General features: G+C 36.3%; 1 protein-coding gene across 1 annotated transcript in view; it reads left to right on the forward strand.

The window, feature by feature from the left end:
- UROC1 (urocanate hydratase 1) overlaps positions 1-20,161 on the forward strand; it is a 60,079-nt gene extending 39,918 nt beyond the window's left edge. Inside the window, exons 17-20 of the mRNA XM_001376999.3 lie at positions 4,708-4,807; positions 10,809-10,890; positions 18,287-18,386; positions 19,705-20,161. Of these exons, the coding sequence (XP_001377036.2) occupies positions 4,708-4,807; positions 10,809-10,890; positions 18,287-18,386; positions 19,705-19,845 (423 nt within the window). The 3' untranslated portion in view covers positions 19,846-20,161. The remainder of the gene's footprint in view (positions 1-4,707; positions 4,808-10,808; positions 10,891-18,286; positions 18,387-19,704) is intronic.
- Positions 20,162-21,245: the final 1,084 nt, after the last annotated feature.

Consider the following 21,245-nt stretch of genomic DNA (forward strand, 5'->3'; position numbering starts at 1 on the left):
CAAGCATAATCAACAAAACAAATATCCATGGTGGTCATGCCCCCAAAATATGACACTGCCTAGACTTTGTGCCCATCCTCTCTCTCAGGACGTGAGTACATGCTTCACCATCCATTTCTGGAAACATGACTGGTCATTACTTTGATTCCAACTCTTAAGTCTTTCTTTATAATGTCCATGTATAAATTGTTTTCCTGGTTATTTCCACTATACCTTGCAATTAATTCCTACTACTTGGGATTCTTTAAAATTGTCTCTTTTGGGGGCATCTGGGTGGATCAGTGGATTGAGAGTAAGGCCCAGAGACGGGAGGTCCTGGGTTCAAATCTGACTTCAGATATTTCGTGGCTGTGTGACCCTGGGCAAGTCACTTGACCCCCATTGCCTAGCCCTTACCACTCTTCTGCCTTAGAACCAATACACAGTATTGATTCTAAGATGGAAGGTAAGGGTTTAAAAATTTTTTTTAAAATAAAACTGTCTCTTTTGTCACTTCTTACACTTACATTCGTATACAACAATTTCTCCAGCTATTCACCAGTTTTCTAAAAGAAAATCTAAGGCACCTCCCCCAATCCAGATTAATTTATTTTCTTCTCCCCCCTTTTTGATCAGGAAATTTGTTTTGCTTATAATTCTTCCCTATCTGGTATCATTTTCCCTTTCAGTCACTTCACTATTGATTTTCATGTATTTCTACACCACACTCTGTGTGTGTATGTGTGTGTGTGTGTGTGTGTGTATCTAAAGACCTTGAAATATATCTTGAGAAATCATCTAGGCCATCCCTTTGACTTTCTTCTAGGAGGGCACAGAATCTTCAGAATTTTATGCTTCTTTACATACTTGATTAGTTTAGGAACTAATAGATAGAAGTAATGTGATTTCAGTGATTCTTCTTCTCCCCTCAAAAAACAATTAAAAAAACCTTTACCATCATCCTGGCTGCTTCTTAAATTTCCATCATTAGAGTTTCATTCCATTAGCTGAAGACTTTGATTCCACTGAAAATATCAATCCCACTGAGAAAGTTTGGTGGCATTATTGCTTTCAGAAGGACTGCCTTGCAGAAAGATGTAGGCAATAGAACTGTTCTGTGTTATAGACTGAACAAGAACCAATGAGTTAAAGGGATACAGAATTTGGTTCAACCTCAGAAAGTGCTTTTTAATATTCAGAGCTGTCCAACAATAGGCTCTCTCTACTATTGATGGAGCCACCTGGATAGATTGTTGGGCATAGAGTCAGAGATACCTACATTCCAGTCTCATCTCTGTGCCCCATGGCAAGTCACCCCACATCTATTTGCCTCAGTTTCCTTATTTGTAAAATAGTGCTAGTAATAGAACCTATCTCCCAAGAATTATATTATTGTTGCATTATGTATTATATTGTTACATGTAAAAATGGCAAAATGAAATGATATTTGTAAAACTCTTTGCAAATCTTAGAGCACTACACAAATGCTAGCTATTATTATTAAGTGCACAGGTTGAGAAGCTAAATGATTCTTTCACTAGATGGAAGATTGGACTCATTAATTACTAAAATTCTTTTCAACTCTGAGATACTACATTAAATGATTCTACATTAAAATGTTTACATTAAAGGAATCAATCCTCCAGATAATTAATCGGTGGGAACTGCTAGAGGCACATGTGTGCCTTTATGTGTACAAAGGCAGCTAAAGATTGCCTATTTCTGCAATTTGAAAAAATTAAGAAAAATCAGCTGAGCTACACATGTATTAGCATGAATACTGACTATGCTTCAACAACAAGCCTGCTTTTTAAAAATGCTCCACCTAATCTATAGATAATGGACCTGTGACTTGGTATAGGGGAACTCTCTGATGGAGAATTTCCCTTTACAGGTCTGCACCTTCTCTGCTGCTTATAATGTTAAAGAGTTGTCTAGGCACTAAAATATTAAGGAATTCATCCAGGTTCATATAGGCAGTATATGTCAGAAATTAAGACCTGGACCTACTTCTTCTTGGTTTGAAGGTTAGCTCTCAATGATGCCTCTTCATCCAACAGAAGAAAGAAAAGAAGAAAGGAAGGAAGAAAGGAAGGAAGGAAGAAAGGAAGAAAGGAAGAAAGGAAGAAAGGAAGGAAGGAAGAAAGGAAGGAAGGAAGGAAGAAAGGAAGGAAGGAAGAAAAGGGAAGGAAGGAAGAAAAAGGAAGGAAGGAAGGAAGAAGAAGGAAGGAAGGAAGGAAGGAAGGAAGGAAGGAAGGAAGGAAGGAAGGAAGGAAGGAAGGAAGGAAGAAAGGAAGAAAGGAAGAAAGGAAGAAAGGAAGAAAGGAAGAAAGGAAGAAAGGAAGAAAGGAAGAAAGAAAGAAAGAAAGAAAGAAAGAAAGAAAGAAAGAAAGAAAGAAAGAAAGAAAGAAAGAAAGAAAGAAAGAAAGAAAGAAAGAAAGAAAGAAAGAAAGAAAGAAAGAAAGAAAGAAAGAAAGAAAGAAAGAAAGAAAGAAAGAAGGAAAGAAGGAAAGAAAGAAGGAAGGAAGATGGGGAGACAGAAAAAGAGGGAGAAAGATACACACATATAAATTTATAAAAAGTCAATTTTTTAAATTAATACTATGGAAATAGGAAACATGTAAAACTCACTTGAATTGCTCATTGGCTATGGGAAGAGGGAGGAAGGAGAGGTGGGAAAGAATATGAATATTGGAATCATGGGAAAATATTCTAAATTAATTAAATAAATACATTTGTAAAAAAAATTAAGTAAATTTTTTTTTTCATGAATAGAATGCTTTTTGGCTACATCCAACCTCTGTCTTTTATGCTTCATTAAACACACAACATCAAATGGACTTGCTGGTTTGGTTTAGAATTTTATTGTTGTTATTATTCTTAAGTTCAAAACAATTATGCTTTAAAGTCTCAAAAAGAAAGATTCATCTTATTTGCATGTCTCTTTTTCCCATGAAATTTTATTCAAGTTTATTTTTACCTTTCTATAATTATATTTTCAAATACCCAACTGTACAACCAGATTGACAGACTTGCGGATTAAAATTATTTTTAGTTATTTTGTTTATTTTTTTAAAATTGACTTCATTATTGGTTTTTTTCTTAATCTTAATTTTTAGAAACATTTATCTTCCCCTCTATGACTTGAAGAACATCTTATGTAACAAAGAATAAAAAAAAAAGAGCAAAATATCAGTTCAACAAAGCCAAGTCTAACAAAGTCCCACAAAGAATATAGAAATTAGTAATAGAAAACGGATTATTCTCATTTTATGTCTAAACCTGAGTAAATTGAGCAAACTTCTACACAAAGTACCTACAGTCCTAAAGACTAATATGGTAGGCAAGCTCTTGGAAGATGGCCTGGACCTTCTCTCTTAATCATCAGAAATTTACTTTATCCAGCTAGTTCAATATATAGTTACTCTCTTCAGGGAAAGAAATACCCTCTGAATGCCAGTCCATTGGCCAGCTTTCCATTCTTGGCCAACTTAGTTTACAGATTTAAAAAGTTCTATTGCTTCCATTTTTAAACACTGCATAATGTCTAGTACATAGTAGATGCTTAATAAAAATGTTTCTTTCTCTTTTTCCTCATAACTTTCATCTCAAAAGAACCCTCCATTATAACAAAGAAAAAAATTAAGCCAAATTGATTACCATATCAGCTATTTCTGAGCTTATATATGGCATCTTTCCATCTCTCTACTGAGAGAAGGGAATTTGTTTCATTATTTCTTCTCCAACATTTTTATTATTGAATTTAAGCTGAGTTCAGCTGCTTTTTAAATATTGTGTTCATTTATCTTATTGCAAATACTGTTGATATTTTTCTCTTGATTTTTTTCTTCACTCTACATTACTTCATACAAGTCTTTGCATATTTTTCTGTTATTCCTGTTTGTTTTCTCTTATAGTATAATAACATTCTATTACATTTATATGCCTCTTAGGATAATATTATATTACTCTTATATACCACAGTTTATTCAACCCCTCCCAAATGATCGGCATCCACTCCGCCATCCTAGATTTTTGCTTTTATAAAAAGTGCTATTATACATATTTTGGTATAAAGATGACTTTTCTTTCTAGTCTCTGATCTCCTTGGGGGTATATGCCCAGGAGTGAGATTACTCAATTGTAGAGAAATATTCCTAGTGAATTCTTAATTAATTAATTAAAATCAAAGGTTATATTAATAGGTCAGAGACTTTTATTGCATAATTTCAATTTGTTTTCAAAATAATTGGGTCGATTCATTTTCATCAATAGTCTTCTAGTGTGTCTGTCTTTGCACAGTAACTCCAACTCTGATTCTTTTAATCTTTTACCATATTTGGAGAGAGGTAAAATCTCAGCATTATTTTTTTTAACTCTTACTTTTTGTCACAGAACTGATACTAAGTGTTGGTTCCAAGGCAGAAGAATGCTAAAGACTAGGATATTGGGACTAAGTGACTTGCCCAGGTCATACAACTAGGAAGTGTCTGAGGCCAGATTTGAACCCAGAATCTTCCATCTCCAGGCCTGATTCTCTATCCACTGAGCCACCTAGCTGCCCCTAGAATTGTTTTAATTTGTGTTTTGTCTGATTATTATTATTGACTTAGAATATATTTATGGTTATTGACAATTTAGATTTTTCCTTTTAAAAACTGTTGTCCATAGACTTTGATTTTGTATCTATCAGAAAGCTTTGCTGACTGTTTGTGCTTGACTGTCCAGGCCCCCGTGGTCCTCAGCCGAGACCATCATGATGTCAGTGGGACAGACAGTCCTTTCAGAGAAACCTCCAACATTTATGATGGATCTGCTTTCTGTGCAGGTGAGAGGGATGATGAGGGCTCTCAGAGCAGAAGAAGATCTGTGATGCCTGAAGTAGGGACTGGAGGAGGGAGTTGGGTTGGATCTTAAAATATGGGCAGGGTTTGGATCAACAAAAGGAAAGGTTCCAGGAAAGATCAATAGCATGAAATATTACATGTTTTGAATTTTAAAATAATATATAAAATGTCATTCATGGGTCCTGTGAGATAAAGGTTAAATGAGCCATGTCATGTACCTGGTCAAAAAGACTAAATTATTATGAGGACACATTAAAAAAATCAAATAATAAATTTTCAAAAAAGTGTATAACCTAGTTCTTTGATCAGGAGAGTAAATAAAATCTTTACAAGTGCCCATGATTGTCAGTGAGGTTGTGTGAATAGAGCCAAGTGTCTACATGGGTAAACTAGTCATTTGAGTAGGAGGTAAATTGAGATATTAACTGGAAAAATTTTAGTATGAATCATAGAAAAGTCTAAAATATTGACTACAAAAAGACCAAGTTCCAAACAAACATACCCAACCAATCATTCATCAAGGATTTTAAGTGCTGCTATGCGCCGGGTATTGAGCTAGGCAATGGGAATGTAAATATAAGAATGACTCTCTCTCTCTCTCTCTCTCTCTCTCTCTCTCTCTCTCTCTCTCTCTCTCTCTCTCTCTCTCTCTCTTTTTCCCCCCTTTCTCCCCCTCCTTCCTTCCCTCATTTCCTCTCTCCCTCCCCCTCCCTCTGTGTATATATATACATATAAATAATGTCAATTATATAATATTAATGTGAGCATATTTAAAAAATGCCCCTTTTGGAAGTTATATATTTATTTTAATAGTTTTTATTTTTATTTTAATAGTCTACATTTGCTCAGAACACTGGCAGGATTTTAGATTTTAGAGCTGTAAGGATAATTTTAGGGTTGTGACTTAAAATCTAAATTAATTTGGTTGCCAAGGAAACTCCATAATAAAATACCCAAGTCAGCTGGAAGTTTATGGTAATTTTAATTAATATAGAGGAAAGAAATTAAGGAAGAGAGAGAGGGAGAGAGGAAAAGAGTTAATTTAAACTGCTCAGGCTAGGGTTGAGCCAGGTAGGAGTTCAAGGCCTTGGCCAAGGGTGCCTCCCCTGAGAGCCAAGGGAAAAAGGAATCAATCTTATCACTCACCATGTGACCATCTCAAGGAAGCTATCTGAGGGAGCTCCTCCAGGCTCGAGTTCCAGGATGAACTGGCATCCAGGTATGCTCACAAGAAGTCACCAGAACCACCTCTTGGGGGAGATAGCCTGAAGGTCCCCCTGGAGAGAGTCAGTGAACCAAATATATAGCCCTTTTACTCTTGTGTCTCCTCCTCTAAATGCCATCTTTAGTTCTCATCTTCTTTGATTAGATTATATCTTTAGAGTTATTTAACACTTCTTTGTTAAGTTCACCTTTTGTTTGTTACTTAACCTTTTTGTGATTAATTTTACCTTTATAGTTACTTAGCACCTTTTTGTATTAAGATCTTAAAATAGACAGCTTAAAGTTCTAGCTTCACAATAAAGTAAGAGCTAAGTACCTTCATTGTTCAATCAGGAGATTACAACTTTATCTTCCCATAAAGTAAGGTCTAATTAGGGTGGAGTAATTTAAAGTTCCCAAGACAATCCTGATTTTTGTTAGACTAAGTATCTTCATTGTTAAAATCAGGAGATAGTTAAACCCAATCTTCACAGAGCCTATGACACATTCTTTTGAATATCCTCATGGCATGGTAGAATTAAAACTATGGAGTGAAAGTGAGAAGATCTGAGTTCAAATCCAAAGCCCAGCATTTACTAGATATGTGACCATGGATCAGAAATATAACTAGGGCAGAGTAAATGAATCTCTCTCAAAGGGCACCAAAATTTAGAGTATGAAATCATACATAAATTCCTTTAGCAGCATTGAAACTTCAACTTAATCCAACAAGCATTTACTAAATGCCTACTATGTATAAGACATTGTGTTAAATATGAGGATGCAATAATAATGAAATTGTCTCTGCTCTCAAGGAACTTACATTCTAACTAGGGAGGGAGTTTGCAATCAAGTGTTGCCTAGCATATGCCATTGTGCAGGACAGTTTGATATTACTTGACCACTCCTCTCTTCACCCTTTACTCTGGCTTTGGATATAACCTTTCTGAGAGGTTGCTGCTTCTACTCTTTCTCAATCTCACTTCTAGGAGTGGAGGATACCCAAAAGGCATCTGGTAAAGATCAACCTGTCATCTGAAAGATAAATAATTAGCTTGAGTTTTTTTTTTTAATACCAGAACAAAAGTCTCAAGTCCATATGGCTTCTCTTCTTTGCATAGTTAGAAAGTGTAAAAATACAGATTATTCGAATCAAGAACACATTTGATACCCAGTGGAATCGTGCATCAGCTATGGGAGAGTTGGGGGGGGGGGTGGGAAGGAAAAGAAAATGATCTTTGTCTCCAGTGAATAATGTTTGGAAATGCTCAAATAAAAAAATTTTTTAAAAATACAGATTACTAGTAAAATTCATAGAGCTCTGAGCCCCAATGAAATTCTTCTGATCACCAGACCTGAAAGAAAAAATTTCTAGTCAGTTCAATTTGATGTAATTAATTATCTGCAAGTTCTGTCTCCTTTCCAACTGTCATATCACACTCCTTGGGAAGGGGGATAAAAACAACTCAAGATATAGTTTAAAATATCTTTATCTAGAAAATCATTGTTTAAAAATACAAATGGCCAGAATGCATAATTAAAAATCAGCAGAGAAACCCTTAGTAAGAAATCATGTCACCAGTTGTATGCATCAGTAAAACAGAAGACAGAAACAGTGGAATTAATTCTTTATTGTTCCAGTGGTTTTTCTGACAAGTAGACTTATTCAGTTGCTCATAATTGGATTATTTTAATTGTCAGAGCAATAATCCAGGGAAAGGAAAAGAACCCAAGCACTGTAAATTGAGTCAGTTTCCTAAAAACTGTCCTCCATTTTCTGCCTTTGCTGTTGCCGCCATTCACTCTTTACAGAGCAATTTTTTTAAAAGTCTTACTGTTGCAGAAATCTCTGACTTCCAGTTCTAATCCTGTCACAGCTTCATCTTAGCAACTTAGTCTCCCTCAGAAAGCAACCAGTCATCTTCCCCCCCTTTCCCCTATCTTTACCAATATGGTGGGGCATAATATGGAACTTTACTGTTGCTTTAATTTGCATTTCTTTAATTTTTAGAAATTTGGTACATTGTTTCCATATGCTTATTGATAGTAAAGTAGTTAGTCCAAGCCTTTGCAGAATGACCATTACATAAGTAAACTAATGAGTAAATGGAAGATAATTTGAGGAGGGAGCTAGCACTAACAACCAGAGTAATCATGAAAAGTTTTCCTAGGGATATAGTATCAGAACTGTCCTTGAATGAACTTAGGGAGTCTAAGAAACAAAATTGAGGAAGGAATACATTCTGTGCATGATGGATAGCCTTCACAAGGTCAAGGACACAGGACAAGGGCACAAGGACAAGGTGGTACAAAAAGTAGACCAGTTTAGCTGGAATTTGGAGTGCTTGAAAGAGAATAAAATGAACTGTCTGGAAAAGTAGGTTGGAGCCAGATTGTGAAGGGCTTTAAACATTAGAATGAGGATTTGTATTTTATCCTAGAGATAATATACAACCAAGTTTCTTGAATATTTGAAGAATGTGGTGAGTCCAATAGTAGGGGAAGGCTATTTGTCAGCCATGTGAAGGATGGATTAGAGGGGGGGGGGGACACTGGAAAGAGGAAGTCCAATTAGGAGGCAGTTGTAACAGTTGAGGCAAGAGGGGATGAGGCAAACTTGGAAGGAGAGGGAAAGGGGACAGATGGTAGAGATTTTGTAGAAGTATAATTGATCAAGTCAGCAAATGATTGGATATGTAGGTGAGGAAGAGGGAAAAGTTAAAGATGACTCCAATACTGTAAACCTTAATGACTAAGAGGATTACATCTTCAACAAAAATAAGGAAGTTAGATAGAGGGATGGATTTGAGAGAAAATACGACTTCTATTCTAAGCATATTGAGTTGGAGATGCTTACAAGGCATTCAGTTGGAAATATCCAGTAATCAGCAAGTGATTGAGACTCAGGAAAGGGACTAGGGCTGAATATATAGATCTGGCTATCACTGGCATTGTATAGAGTTGATAAAATCACTGAGAACAGGGAAAGAAAAGACCCCAAACCTTGGAATATACCGATGTATAAAGATGACCCAGCAAAGGAAACTGAGGAGCAGCCAGACAGGTAGAACAACTAGGAGAAAGCAAAAACCCAAGGAAGAGAGTATGTCCAGGGGAGAAAGTAGTATAAAATATTGCTAAGAGTTTGAGAGAAAAGACTTATAGACATGGTAATAAAAGGATCATAGTTAACTTGGGAATAGGTAATTTCAGATGAGAAATAGGTTTGAGGCAAGATTGCAAGGAATTGAGAAGTCCACGAAAGAAAAAGAAGAAAGAAAAGAAGAAGAGACAGCTTTTTTCTGGGAGCTTGGCTGTCAAAGGGAGGAAAGGGATGATCTCAAGTCAGGGTTTTTAATATTCATAAGCAGATAGAGAGTGAAAGTTAAAGAGAGGGAATAGTTCCAGGGAAGGACAAACTTCGAAAGGAGATAGAAGAGGAGGGATCAAAGTCCCAAGTAGAGAGAGGTTAGAACTCAATTAGCAAGGGTGATTAGTTAAGTTAGGAAATACCATATATCGTTGGGTTTTTAGAATGTTTAGTGATTTTTTATTCATTTTATTAATATTTCCTAATTACATTAAAATTATTTTCATTTCATTTTTAACTGTTTGAGTTCCAAATTCTCCCTCACCTTCCTGTATCTCCACTTTGAGAAGACAAGCAATATATTGATTATACATGAGAAATCACACAAAACACATTTCCATATTATCTGCTGCAAAAGAAAACACACACAAACAAGAAAAATAAAGAAAGTGAAAAGATTCTGCTTCCGTCGTCACTCAGGGTTAATCACTTCTTACTCAGGAGGTAGATAGCTTTTTTCTTCATTGGTCCTTTGGTATTGACTTGAATCATCATCTTGATTAGAGTAGCTAAGTCTTTCACAGTTTATCATCATTATAATGTTGTTACTGTGTACAATGTTTTCTTCTTTCTGCTCTCTCATCAGTTCATATAAAATTTCCCAGGTTTTTCTGAAACCATTGGTTTAAAAAAATTACACTTTGTTTCTTTCATTTTTAAAAATTTTGAGTTCCAAATTCTTTCCATCCTTCCAGCCTCTCCCACACCCATTGAGAAGACAAGTAATATGATTATCAATTCATATAGTATTGTTAATAACATCCACATGTGACTCACTATGGTAACTATTTGATCCATTCATGCAAATGAATATAATTTTTTCATATCATGAAATAAAATCTTGATTTGAAAGTTATTTAGCTTCTGGAGGCACAGCAGGGGAACTGCTTACTCTGGGTATATGACTGCTATGAGGCAAATTGATTGATTTCTCTTGGAATTTGTTTCATAATTTGTGAAACACATATAATATTTGTCTTACCAACCTCTTTGGATTGAGGAAACTGCTTTGTATATGTAATATAAACCATGTGAACTATCTTGAGAGTGGATTTTATTTCTAGAAATTGCCCAGTCTTTCAAAGTTATATCAAAGAGAAGAAAGTGTATGATTTGGTTGGTAAATCCTGTTCAGAATGAAAAACAAGGCAGACTATAAAGTAATGAGGCAGGTTTTCTTTGGGAAGTTTACAGCATTGTATAAATGTCAATTATTTAATATTATTAAGGATCAATTTTTTTTTTACTTAGTGGTTTGACTTTCCCAGAACTAGTTCTTAATAGGCTCATAACAAACTGAGAATTATTTATTTCCATCACAATTCTAGCCATGGGAAAAAGAGATAACCATATTGGGGGTTTCTTCTTATGAAAAACATCATGGGATCTGAAGCTTTCTCTCTCCACAGACATGGCAGTACAGAACTTCGTGGGTGATGCCTTCCGAGGTGCAACATGGGTGGCTTTACACAATGGAGGTGGAGTTGGATGGTAAGAAGGACTGGGAGAAGGATGTGCATTAGATTGTTCATGTCAGAGTGGAAACCTTGATGGGGATGCCCTTAGTCTCTGGTTTTCTCAGTAGAGTTGAAGAGTTAAATAGAAAGGCCTTTGGACTAAGAATCCTAATTTAATCCTCTGACATGTGATGTGGCAATCCATTATAAAAGCATGGCCATCCAACAGACAGTTGAGGCTATTAAGTTCTAGTTCTAGCTCTAACACTATCTTATGCTAGGTAAATATGGGTCTCACCCATAAAGTGAGTGTGGTAAAGGGAAGTTCGGTCAAGGAATCTTTAAGGTCTCCTTTAGCTCTTAAGACTCTATAGTTCCCATTGGGGGAAAATGGCCCTTGTAGAGAGAAGGGGGAAAACTACCCCCCAACCATTTTATAAATTGATTTGAACAGGTTGCCTTCATCATAGTCTTTCCATTGAGTTTCCACTAAGGCTCTTTCCCTTTTGTGACTAAAAATGGTTCGCAAATGTTTGGACTTATTCAAAGTTTGACCCTTGAGAGAAAATCAGAAAAGCAAGTGGCAGGATGGGGTAGGTATTTTAGATTCTTTAACTATATATGAAAATTGATTTAATGATCATAAAATGTCAATGTTTTCAGGGAGCTGACAAACATATGAGTATGAGATGGAATCTCAGAATTGCTTTCCTTTGCATCTAGAGAATTTCTTCCCTCTGGTTAAAGATAGCCTTCATTTCTCCTCCTCCTCATCTCTCTTCAGTTCTCTTGAGAACTACCTCTTCATAACCTTAGACCATTTATCAGTTGTGTAATAGCTCTTAGTCTTATGCATTTTAATCTGTTCCTTATATATCCTGGAAATGAGGCATTTATCAGAAATACAAGGTAGGAAAGTTTTGCCCCAGTTAATTGTTTTCCTTCTAATCTTGGAGCTTTATTGGATTTGTTTGTGCAAAACCCTTCTAATTTAATGTAATCAGAATTATTGATTTTGTCTTCTGTGATTATCTCTATCTCTTGTTTGGTCATGAACTCTTCCTCTTTCCAGAGGCACACAGGTCATATTGACATCTGCTTTTCATCTCATGCATACTACCACTGCTATTTTCTTTTTTAATTTTTTTCTTTCTATTATGAACTTCATAAACATCTACAAATATGGAAATTTTCAATAAACAAAAGAGAAAAATAAGTTATTTAAGAAATGGAATTTGTTATATATGTGTATATCAAATTAAAACAATAGCAAAACTGCCCCACTTGCCTCTGTCCCTTTCTGAACTTCCCACTCACTCTCTCCTGAATATTATTAAATGTTTTATTGATATTATTTTCTTCTTTTACATCTCTATCACCACTCATCAATTCATTCACCTCTGTCCCCAGAAGTCTTCCCTTATAACAAATAAGTAAATAATTATAAACAACTAAAATCAATACACTAACCATGTCTGAAAATGTCTCATAGTATACCTTCAGTCTATTACCTCTCTGCCAAGAGGTTGGAGGAATATTTTGTCATCAGCCTTCTGAAATTATGGTTGATTACTACATTGATCAGAGTCCAGGAGTCTTTCAAAGTTGTTTTCCATTACAATCATATGGCCATTTAAAAAATCATTATCCTAGTTCTGCTCACTTTAGCATGCATCAGTTCAAACAAACATTCTCAGGTTTCTCTGAATCCATCATAGTCATAATTTCTAATAATATTCCATTATACCCACATACCATTTTGTTCATCAGTTCCCCAACTGATAGACAACTATTTTGTTTACAATTATTTCCTACAACAAAAAGTGATGCAATAATTTAAAAAATAGAGATCCTTTCCCTCTGTCTTTGACTTAAAAATTATTATATGCTGCTACTGACATGTTTGAGTTATGTAAAATGATTTTTGGTGTATATTTTCAAGTTGCTTTACAGAATGCCTGAACCAATTAATAGATATACCAAATTTAATGTGCATATCCTTCTACAACTCCTCCAACAACTCCCACCTTCATATTTGTCATCTCCATGACCTACTTTCCTCTTTTTTCTCCCAACTTTCCACCTCTTGCCCATGATACAGCAATCAAATCAACAGCTTCTGGAAAAGCTTGGGTATCAAATTCCTGTTAGATCAGTTCACCATCCTGTGAGTTCCAAGACCCAGACTTCCTAGACCTGGCACCAATCTCCTCCTTATATGAGTTGTCTTCTCTTATTAGGAACTCCTTGAGGGAAGAGATTGTCTCACTTTATATTTCCAACATGATATAGCATATAGTAAACACTTAATAAATTCTTTTTCACTTATCAATATATTCTATGTTTCAGCCAAAATAGATACTATTTGTTTCCTAAAGCTGAAATTCTACTTCTCCATTTTTCATCTATATGCATTCCCATAAACCATCTTCTTTTCTTAGAAAGAACTCTTTCCTTATTTGTGCTATATAGAACTTTATCTTCCTTTGGGTCTCAACTCTCTGAAGCCTTTCCTGATTCCAATCCTCCCTATTCACCCACCCATCCCCTCTCTTTCTTTATTTCCTGATTGCATACAGAAACAATGATTAACATTCATTTTCTGACATTTTGCTCTCCAAATTCTCTCCCTCCCTCCATCATTCGCCCTCCCTGAGACAGAAAGCAATATGTATTATACATGGAATACCTATTTCCATATTAGTTATGTTGTCAAAGAAGACACATTGTACATTTTAGAAAAAAACACATGAAGGAAATAAAGTGAAAAATGGAATGCTTCTATCTGCATTCAGATTTCTATCAGTTCCTTCTGTGGTGGTGGATAGCCTTTTTCATCACAAGTTTCTTTTTTGTTCCTCTCAAATATTACCCCTCCAACAGCTCTTAATAGTTTAAATTTAACTAATAAAGGATCATTCCTTTAAATGCTCTTGAGAAGAACAATTACCCTTTATCACTTAAATATGAATTAGTTAACTGAACCATTTCCTGAGAATAGTTCTATACACAGAGAGACATAATAGGTATGTGTACATGATGTTGTATCCTTTCAGTCATATCCAACTCTTCGTGGCCCTATTTGTGGTTTTCTTGGCAAGATACTGGAGTAGTTTGCCATTTCCTCCTCTACCTCATTTTACAGATGAGGAAATGGAGGCAAACAGAATTAAATGGCTTTCCCAGGGTCACACAGTAAGTCCCTAAGGCCAGATTTGAATTTAGGAAGATGAGTCTTCCTGACTCCAAGCCTAGTGCTCTCTATCCATTGTGCCACCTAGCTGCCCATATGTTTATGAAGTTGAGGCTAGAAAGAACCAGAATGGTAATGCTCCCTGAGGATATAGTCTGGGGGTAGAAAGTAATTTCATTGAAGAGTTCTTGAAATTCAGAAAGGAGCATAAAGAACCAAGCTTGAAATGAAGGAAGGGTGGTGGACTCTGAGGCCAATTTTGTTTATTTAATATATGCAAGAGGTCACCTCTGATTAATGCCAACAATTACCTTTTCAAAAATTCAGTTCTTATAGGGTGAAAGTAAGAGGGTGGAGCCAAATCTATTGGGCATCAACTGGCAAAAAGAAGGAAAAAATGCAAAGGAAGGAGGACTTGCAGTCCCAGATCTCAAACTATACTATAAAGCAGTGGTTATCAAAACAATTTGGTACTGGCTAAGAGACAGAAAGGAGGATCAGTGGAATAGACTTGGGTAAGTGACCTCAGCAAGACAGTCTATGACAAACCCAAAGACCCAAGCTTTTGGGACCAAAATCCAGTATTTGATAAAAACTGCTGGGAAAATTGGAAGACAGTGTGGGAGAGATTAGGTTTGGATCAACACCTCACACCCCACACCAAGATAAATTCAGAATGGGTGAATGATTTGAACATAAAGAAGGAAACTATAAGTAAATTAGGTGAACACAGAATAGTATACATGTCAGACATTGGGAAGGGAAAGATTTTAAAACCAAGCAAGACTTAGAAAGAGTCACAAAATGTAAAATAAATAATTTTGACTACATCAAATTAAAAAGGTTTTGTACAAACAAAACCAATGTAACTAAAATTAGAAGGGTAGCAACAAATTGGGAAACAATCTTCATAAAAACCTCTGACAAAGGTTTAATTACTCAAATTTATAAAGAGCTAAATCAATTGTACAAAAAATCAAGCCATTCTCCAATTGATAAATGGGCAAGGGACACGAACAGGCAGTTCTCAGCCAAAGAAATCAAAACTATTAATAAGCACATGAAAAAGTGCTCTACATCTCTTATAATCAGAGAGATGCAAAACAAAACAACTCTGAGGTATCACATCACACCTAGCAGATTGGCTAACATAATAGCTATGGAAAGTAATGAATGCTGGAGGGGATGTGGCAAAGTAGGGACACTAATTCATTGCTGGTGGAGTTGTGAATTAATCCAACCATTCTGGAGGGCAATTTGGAACTATGCCCAAAGGGCGACAAAAGACTGTCTGCCCTTTGATCCAGCCATAGTACTACTGGGCTTGTACCCCAAAGAGATAATAAGGAAAAAGACTTGTACAAGAATATTCATAGCTGCACTCTTTGTGGTGGCCAAAAATTGGAAAATGAGGGGATGCCCTTCACTTGGGGAATGGCTGAACAAATTGTGGTATATGTTGGTGATGGAATACTATTGTGCTAAAAGGAATAATAAAGTGGAGGAATTCCATGGAGACTGGAACAACCTCCAGGAAGTGAAGAGCGAAAGGAGCAGAACCAGGAGAACATTGTACACAGAGACAGATACATTGTGGTACAATCGAAGGTAATGGACTTCTCCATTAGTGGCAATGCAGTGTCCCTGAACAATCTGCAGGGATCTAAAAAATACTATCCACAAGCAGAGGATAAACTGTGAGAGTAAAAACACTGATGAAAAGCAACTGCTTGACTACAGGGGTTGAGGGGATATGACTGAGGAGAGACTCTGTCCCTGAACAATCTACAGAGATCTAAAAAACACTATCCACAAGCAGAAGATAAACTGTGGGAGTAAAAATACCGATGAAAAGCAACTGCTTGACTACAGGGGTGGAGGGGATATGACTGAGGAGAGACTCTAAATGAACACTCTAATGCAAATACCAACAACAGGGAAATGGGTTTGAGTCAAGAACACATGTGATACCCAGTGGAATTGCGCATGGGCTATGGGAGAGGTGGTGGGAGGGAGGGGAAGGAAGAAAAGAAAATGATCTTTGTTTCCAATGAATAATGTTTGGAAATGACCAAATAAAATTTAAAAAAAAAAGGAAAAAAATTTCAGTTCTGCTTCTACTGCTAAAATTGCAATTGGTCTGGTAAACACTGCCCTTGCTGCCAGTTAGCTCCTGCATCTGCTAAAATTACAGATATATTAATGGGGAGGAAAACCCAAAATTTAGGCAAAGGCAATTAGGAACTTTATATAGTATGGATTCATGTGGTTTAAGATTAAACTAGATGTCACATGGATTAGGTCATCATGAACCCAGGTTAGAGAAGGACCTTTTTTTTTTCCCATTCCTTACTGTCATCACATTTTATCATTTTGAGAGCTATAGCCAAGAAAACCCAGAAACTCTCCTCTCTTTTTTTCAAAAGTCCTCAGTTATTCCAGCTCATCAGTCAATCAGTAGACTCAGCAGATGAATAATGCATGGCCCAGGGCATTGTACCTACTATTGCCAACTTTACAATTTTTGCCAAGAACAACTACAGAATAGATGGAGATTATTGAGGTGTTGGACAGGAGGTGTTGAAATATGGGAGAATCAGGGCAAAGGGCACTAAATATTTGTCCTGGGACTAAATCATGCTTTTTCCTAACCAGAACTTGCATTTCTCATTCTAAATATCTTGTAATCTTCCACTACTATCACCCTAAAACCATTTTTAGGATACCTCTTTTCAATGGGCTTCATGCTTTCTCCTTATTCTGTCTTCTCATATTCTATGAGAATCTTACCTAATATGTTTTTGTGACAAGTTGTTTAAGATTATAAGATTAACACTAAGAATTTGTAGAGTTTCCACTATGTGGTGGTGATGGTGATGGGGAATAGAAATAGGATGAGGGGACTGTATTATGTATGGTGGGGGGTGATACAAAGTGAATATGTGCTCTGTTGTTAAGGAGTTTGCAATTTAGTTGGTGAGATATGATTCAAATTTTGGAAAAGTAAAATAGTAATAGATTTAATTATGGTTCAAGACAATAGCATAAGATCATAAAATAATTCATAATTACATATTGTTTTAAATTTTATAAAAATATTTCCCCCAAAACAACCCTATAAAATAAATAGTAAAAGAATTATTGTACCAATTTTATGGATAAGGGAACTATGGGTTGGGTAAGAGTTTAAATTTAGGTTTTATGCTAAATATGAGAATTCTAAAGTGATATTGTGGTTGATGATTTTAAAATATTATAGCTTAAGTCAAAATGACTTTTATCAGCTTTTTTTACAAAGAGGTGGAAAGAGTGAAAGTGGAAAAAATGTAGATGAGACTGATTCTAATAAGCCTACCAGCCCTTCTCCTGAGAAGCCAGGCTCAGCACTGGCAGGGCTTCCCCAAGACTCTGTCTCCTGGTCATCTGCAGCCAGAAATCCCGGTGGTGACTTCAGCCAGGGTTCTACCAACACAGCCTCTTTCAAAGCCCAGGCAGGAATCTCAGTCACTCACCCAGCAAGCCAACACAGGATCCAGGGAAAAGGTCTCCTTCAAGCCAGGAAAGGAATCTCCAGAACCAACCTCTCCAAATGTCAGGAAGGAAATGCATGTAGACCATGCTGGTTTCCTCTTTTAGCCCCCTTTTATCCACATCATTTCCTGTCACTTCCTGTCACTCCTCCTCTTCACAAAAACCAATGGCAGTCTTTAAATTTGTCTATCACTGTCCAAGGTGGGGGGGGGGGGAGCAGTGGCCTTTGGAGTTGTCACTCTAGTAAGTGACTGGGGAACTCTTATACTTAGAGGTAAGTAGGGGCACTGTAAGTTCTTGATATGATTAGCTAAAAATAGACAAGAGGAGAGTTAATCCTTATCTTCATAGTTGGTTAAGTGAGTCACCCAGAATTACTTAGAAAAGTAAGCATCAAAATCGAAACTTGGACCTGGGTCTTCTGATATCATATTCATTGCTCCCTCTGGGATACCCCATGAACCAGTACTGGAGAAATTCAGAGGAGGGATGAGATCATTTCCATCTAAAAGGTATACCTCTCTAATCACCTTTGTGGAGGAGGTGATATTTGTTCTGGTAGTATTTGTTCTTGAAGGATGGCTAGAGTTCAAATAGATGAATAGAAAATGGAAGACATTTGAGAATGATTTCACAGAAAAATAAAAGGTATGTTCAGAAAACACTGAATAAGTGAATTACATAAAAAGCATTTATTTCTTTTCAGGGGTGAAGTAATAAATGGAGGATTTGGCCTGGTGTTGGATGGAACCAAAGAAGCCGAACAGAGAGCTAGAATGATGCTGAGTTGGGATGTGTCCAATGGAGTAAGCAGATTGTTCCCCTAAATCTGTCAAGGGCTTTATTATCTCTATTAATTTCCCCAATTTTTAACTCTTTCTTTCCATTCCCCCAAACAGTTATTATGTTCTTTAAGTTCTTTCTTTAAAATGTCTCTTGCTCTTGTCCTCATTTTTTCCTTTCCCAAGACCACCATCTTATAGCTTGGGCAATGGGCCATCCAAATCTCTACCTCTCTCAGTCTATCCTTCACACTGCCACCAAATCAATCTTCCTAAAACACAAATTTTACCACATTGCTTTCCCTATTCCAAAACTCCAAGGGCATTCCAATGGCTAATCAAGTCCATAGTCTTTGATTCAATATTCACTGTTCTCCACAACCTGACCTTACCCTGCCTTTTCTTCTACCACAACTCTGCTAAGAAACCTTAAGAAACATAATCTTCTGGGTTTTGTTCTCACCAGCTTTAGACCCTGTCTTCTTTGTTTACAGAAAGATCATATTTTTCAGATAAAGTTGACAGGCAGTCAGCTCATATCCTGCTTTTAAGTTCCACATTCAAAAAGTTATCTTTTTCTTTTCATTAGAAACTAATTTTATTAGAATCAGAGAAATGTTTATGTATTCATTCAGTGAGGATACTGAGTGCTTACTGTATGCTTGAAACTGTGCTAATTGCCATATGGCAGTTATAAAAATATAGATGTCACTCACTTTACTTAATGACTTAAGTAGAAGGGTTTGAAATCAATAGGTCAGGTCCAACAGAAAAAGTTATATGTGCAACCAGATGCTTCCTTTCCATGGTCATTAACATGTACCAAGTCTATGGAAATTTGCCCCTGGGAAAAGACTCAGAGGACCAGGGATGAATCATATCCAAGGTGAACTTTAAAGCATTTACGGGGCTTCCTGAAGAAGAGATAAGCTCATAAAATTGTAATGCAACTCAAAGGACCAGTATCTAATAAGGGAGGGCAATCTCCAGAATTGAGAAGAATTTTCTGATTACATGTCTATGTGCTTCATATTTTTTAAAAGACCCATTGGGGGGAGGGGGATTAGTCCCACTCCAGTATCTTACCTCTTCCTCCCTTCCACTGCTCAGCAGCCAAGAATGTGGCATGCTTCAGGGTCCAAGGTCTACGACCATAATCCCAATACTCTAGGAATGACTTCATATAGTTGAAAACTTTTTAACTGGTGCCCATTCAAAGACAGTTAGTGTTACAAGTCTTTGATTCTATACTTGAAATATATTTAGGTGCAGGAGCTTGGGGAGTTCTTTGTTCTTTATGTTGAAGCCTCCATCTACCTCATTTTAAAACCCTGATTGACAGGTGGCCCGGCGTTGCTGGTCAGGAAATAAGAAAGCATATGAAATCATCTGCCAGACAATGGAGGAAAATCCAAAACTGAACATCACCCTTCCTTATGATGTACTGGATGAAACCATTTTGGAAAAAGCTCTTCGATGCTAGGCAACAAGGAAAGAATTTGGCCTTTTCACATATATTTCTTTAATAATTATTATCATCATTTGTGTTTTCTGGGTTCTTTATAATTTAAAAAATGCCTTCCTATCAATCATCTTGGTTAAGTCTCATTACCCACATTTCCCAGAGGGGGAAACTGAGACTGAGATAAATGAAGTGTTAGTCCACAAGCATTCATTAAGTATCGACTATGTACCAGAAAGAACCAGGACCAGCACTCAGGTTTCCTGGCTTCCAGTCCAATGCTTTTCCCATTATATATTGTTTCATTGGTGGGGGTAATAAAGACTTATAAAACTGGTGAAGGACTGAAAATCTTTGTTGCTTTCTGGTGAAGGCTATGTGAAAATGTCTATGTAGGGGTCTAGTGGAAGAATTTTCCTTGAGAAACAAATAATCTAAACAAGTAGGAAAGACCAGAGATTATTTGGGGATAAAGAAGAGGGAGGAGAACCTTGCTGAAGCAGACGGTATATGTCAGGCAACAGTGAAAGTTAAATTTCGTAAGATAGTATGAGATCAGATTATAATGAACCTTGAAAACCAGCAGAAATGTTGGCATGACCATCTGTCTCCACTGTTTTTACATTTCCAAGGTACCAAGAGAAGATATGATCTTTATGTCCATTATTATTAAAGGCTTTAAAGTCAATCAATCATATTTCATTTATTAAGAAGATACTTTGTGTCCAGTACTGTGCTAGGCACTAAGAATACAAACACAAAGAATGAAAGGATAGAGGAGTGTCATGAAAACCCAGAGAGGAGAAAGTATCCAGGATGAGAAGGTATTTAACAAATGCAACAGATAGGTCATGAAGGATGAAGACTGAGAAAAGACCAGAAGAAATTGTTGGTGACTTTAGGGAGAGTAGTTTTTAATTGTATTTGAAGAAATGCAAAATGACAATTTTTGAGGGACATGGAAAAAATGGGGACACTAATACCCTGTTGGTGGAACTGTGATCTGATCCATTTTGGAGAAGAATCTGGAATTATGCCAAAGACTTATAAAACTATGTATACCTTTTCATCCAGAAATACTACTATCAGGCTTATTTCCTAAGGTGATCAGGGTAAAAGGAAAATAACCTCTATGTTCTTTTTGCGGTGACAAAGAACTGGAAATTGAAGGGATGTCCATCATTTAGGGAATAGCTAAACAAGTTACAGCACACTGGGCCATAAGAAATGAAGAACAGGTTAATTTTTTAAATATGGAAAGCCCTACATGAAGCTATGAAGAGTGAAATGGGCAGAACCAAGAGAAAATGATATACAGCAACAGAAATACTGTTTGAAGAATAATTATAAATTCATCTCCTTAGAAATTGAAACAAGCGAGGGCGGAGTCAAGATGACAGCTTAGCAAGCAGCAAAAGTTC

This window comes from Monodelphis domestica, chromosome 7 (assembly GCF_027887165.1).
Source record: "Monodelphis domestica isolate mMonDom1 chromosome 7, mMonDom1.pri, whole genome shotgun sequence".
Taxonomy (NCBI): Eukaryota; Metazoa; Chordata; class Mammalia; order Didelphimorphia; family Didelphidae; genus Monodelphis; species Monodelphis domestica.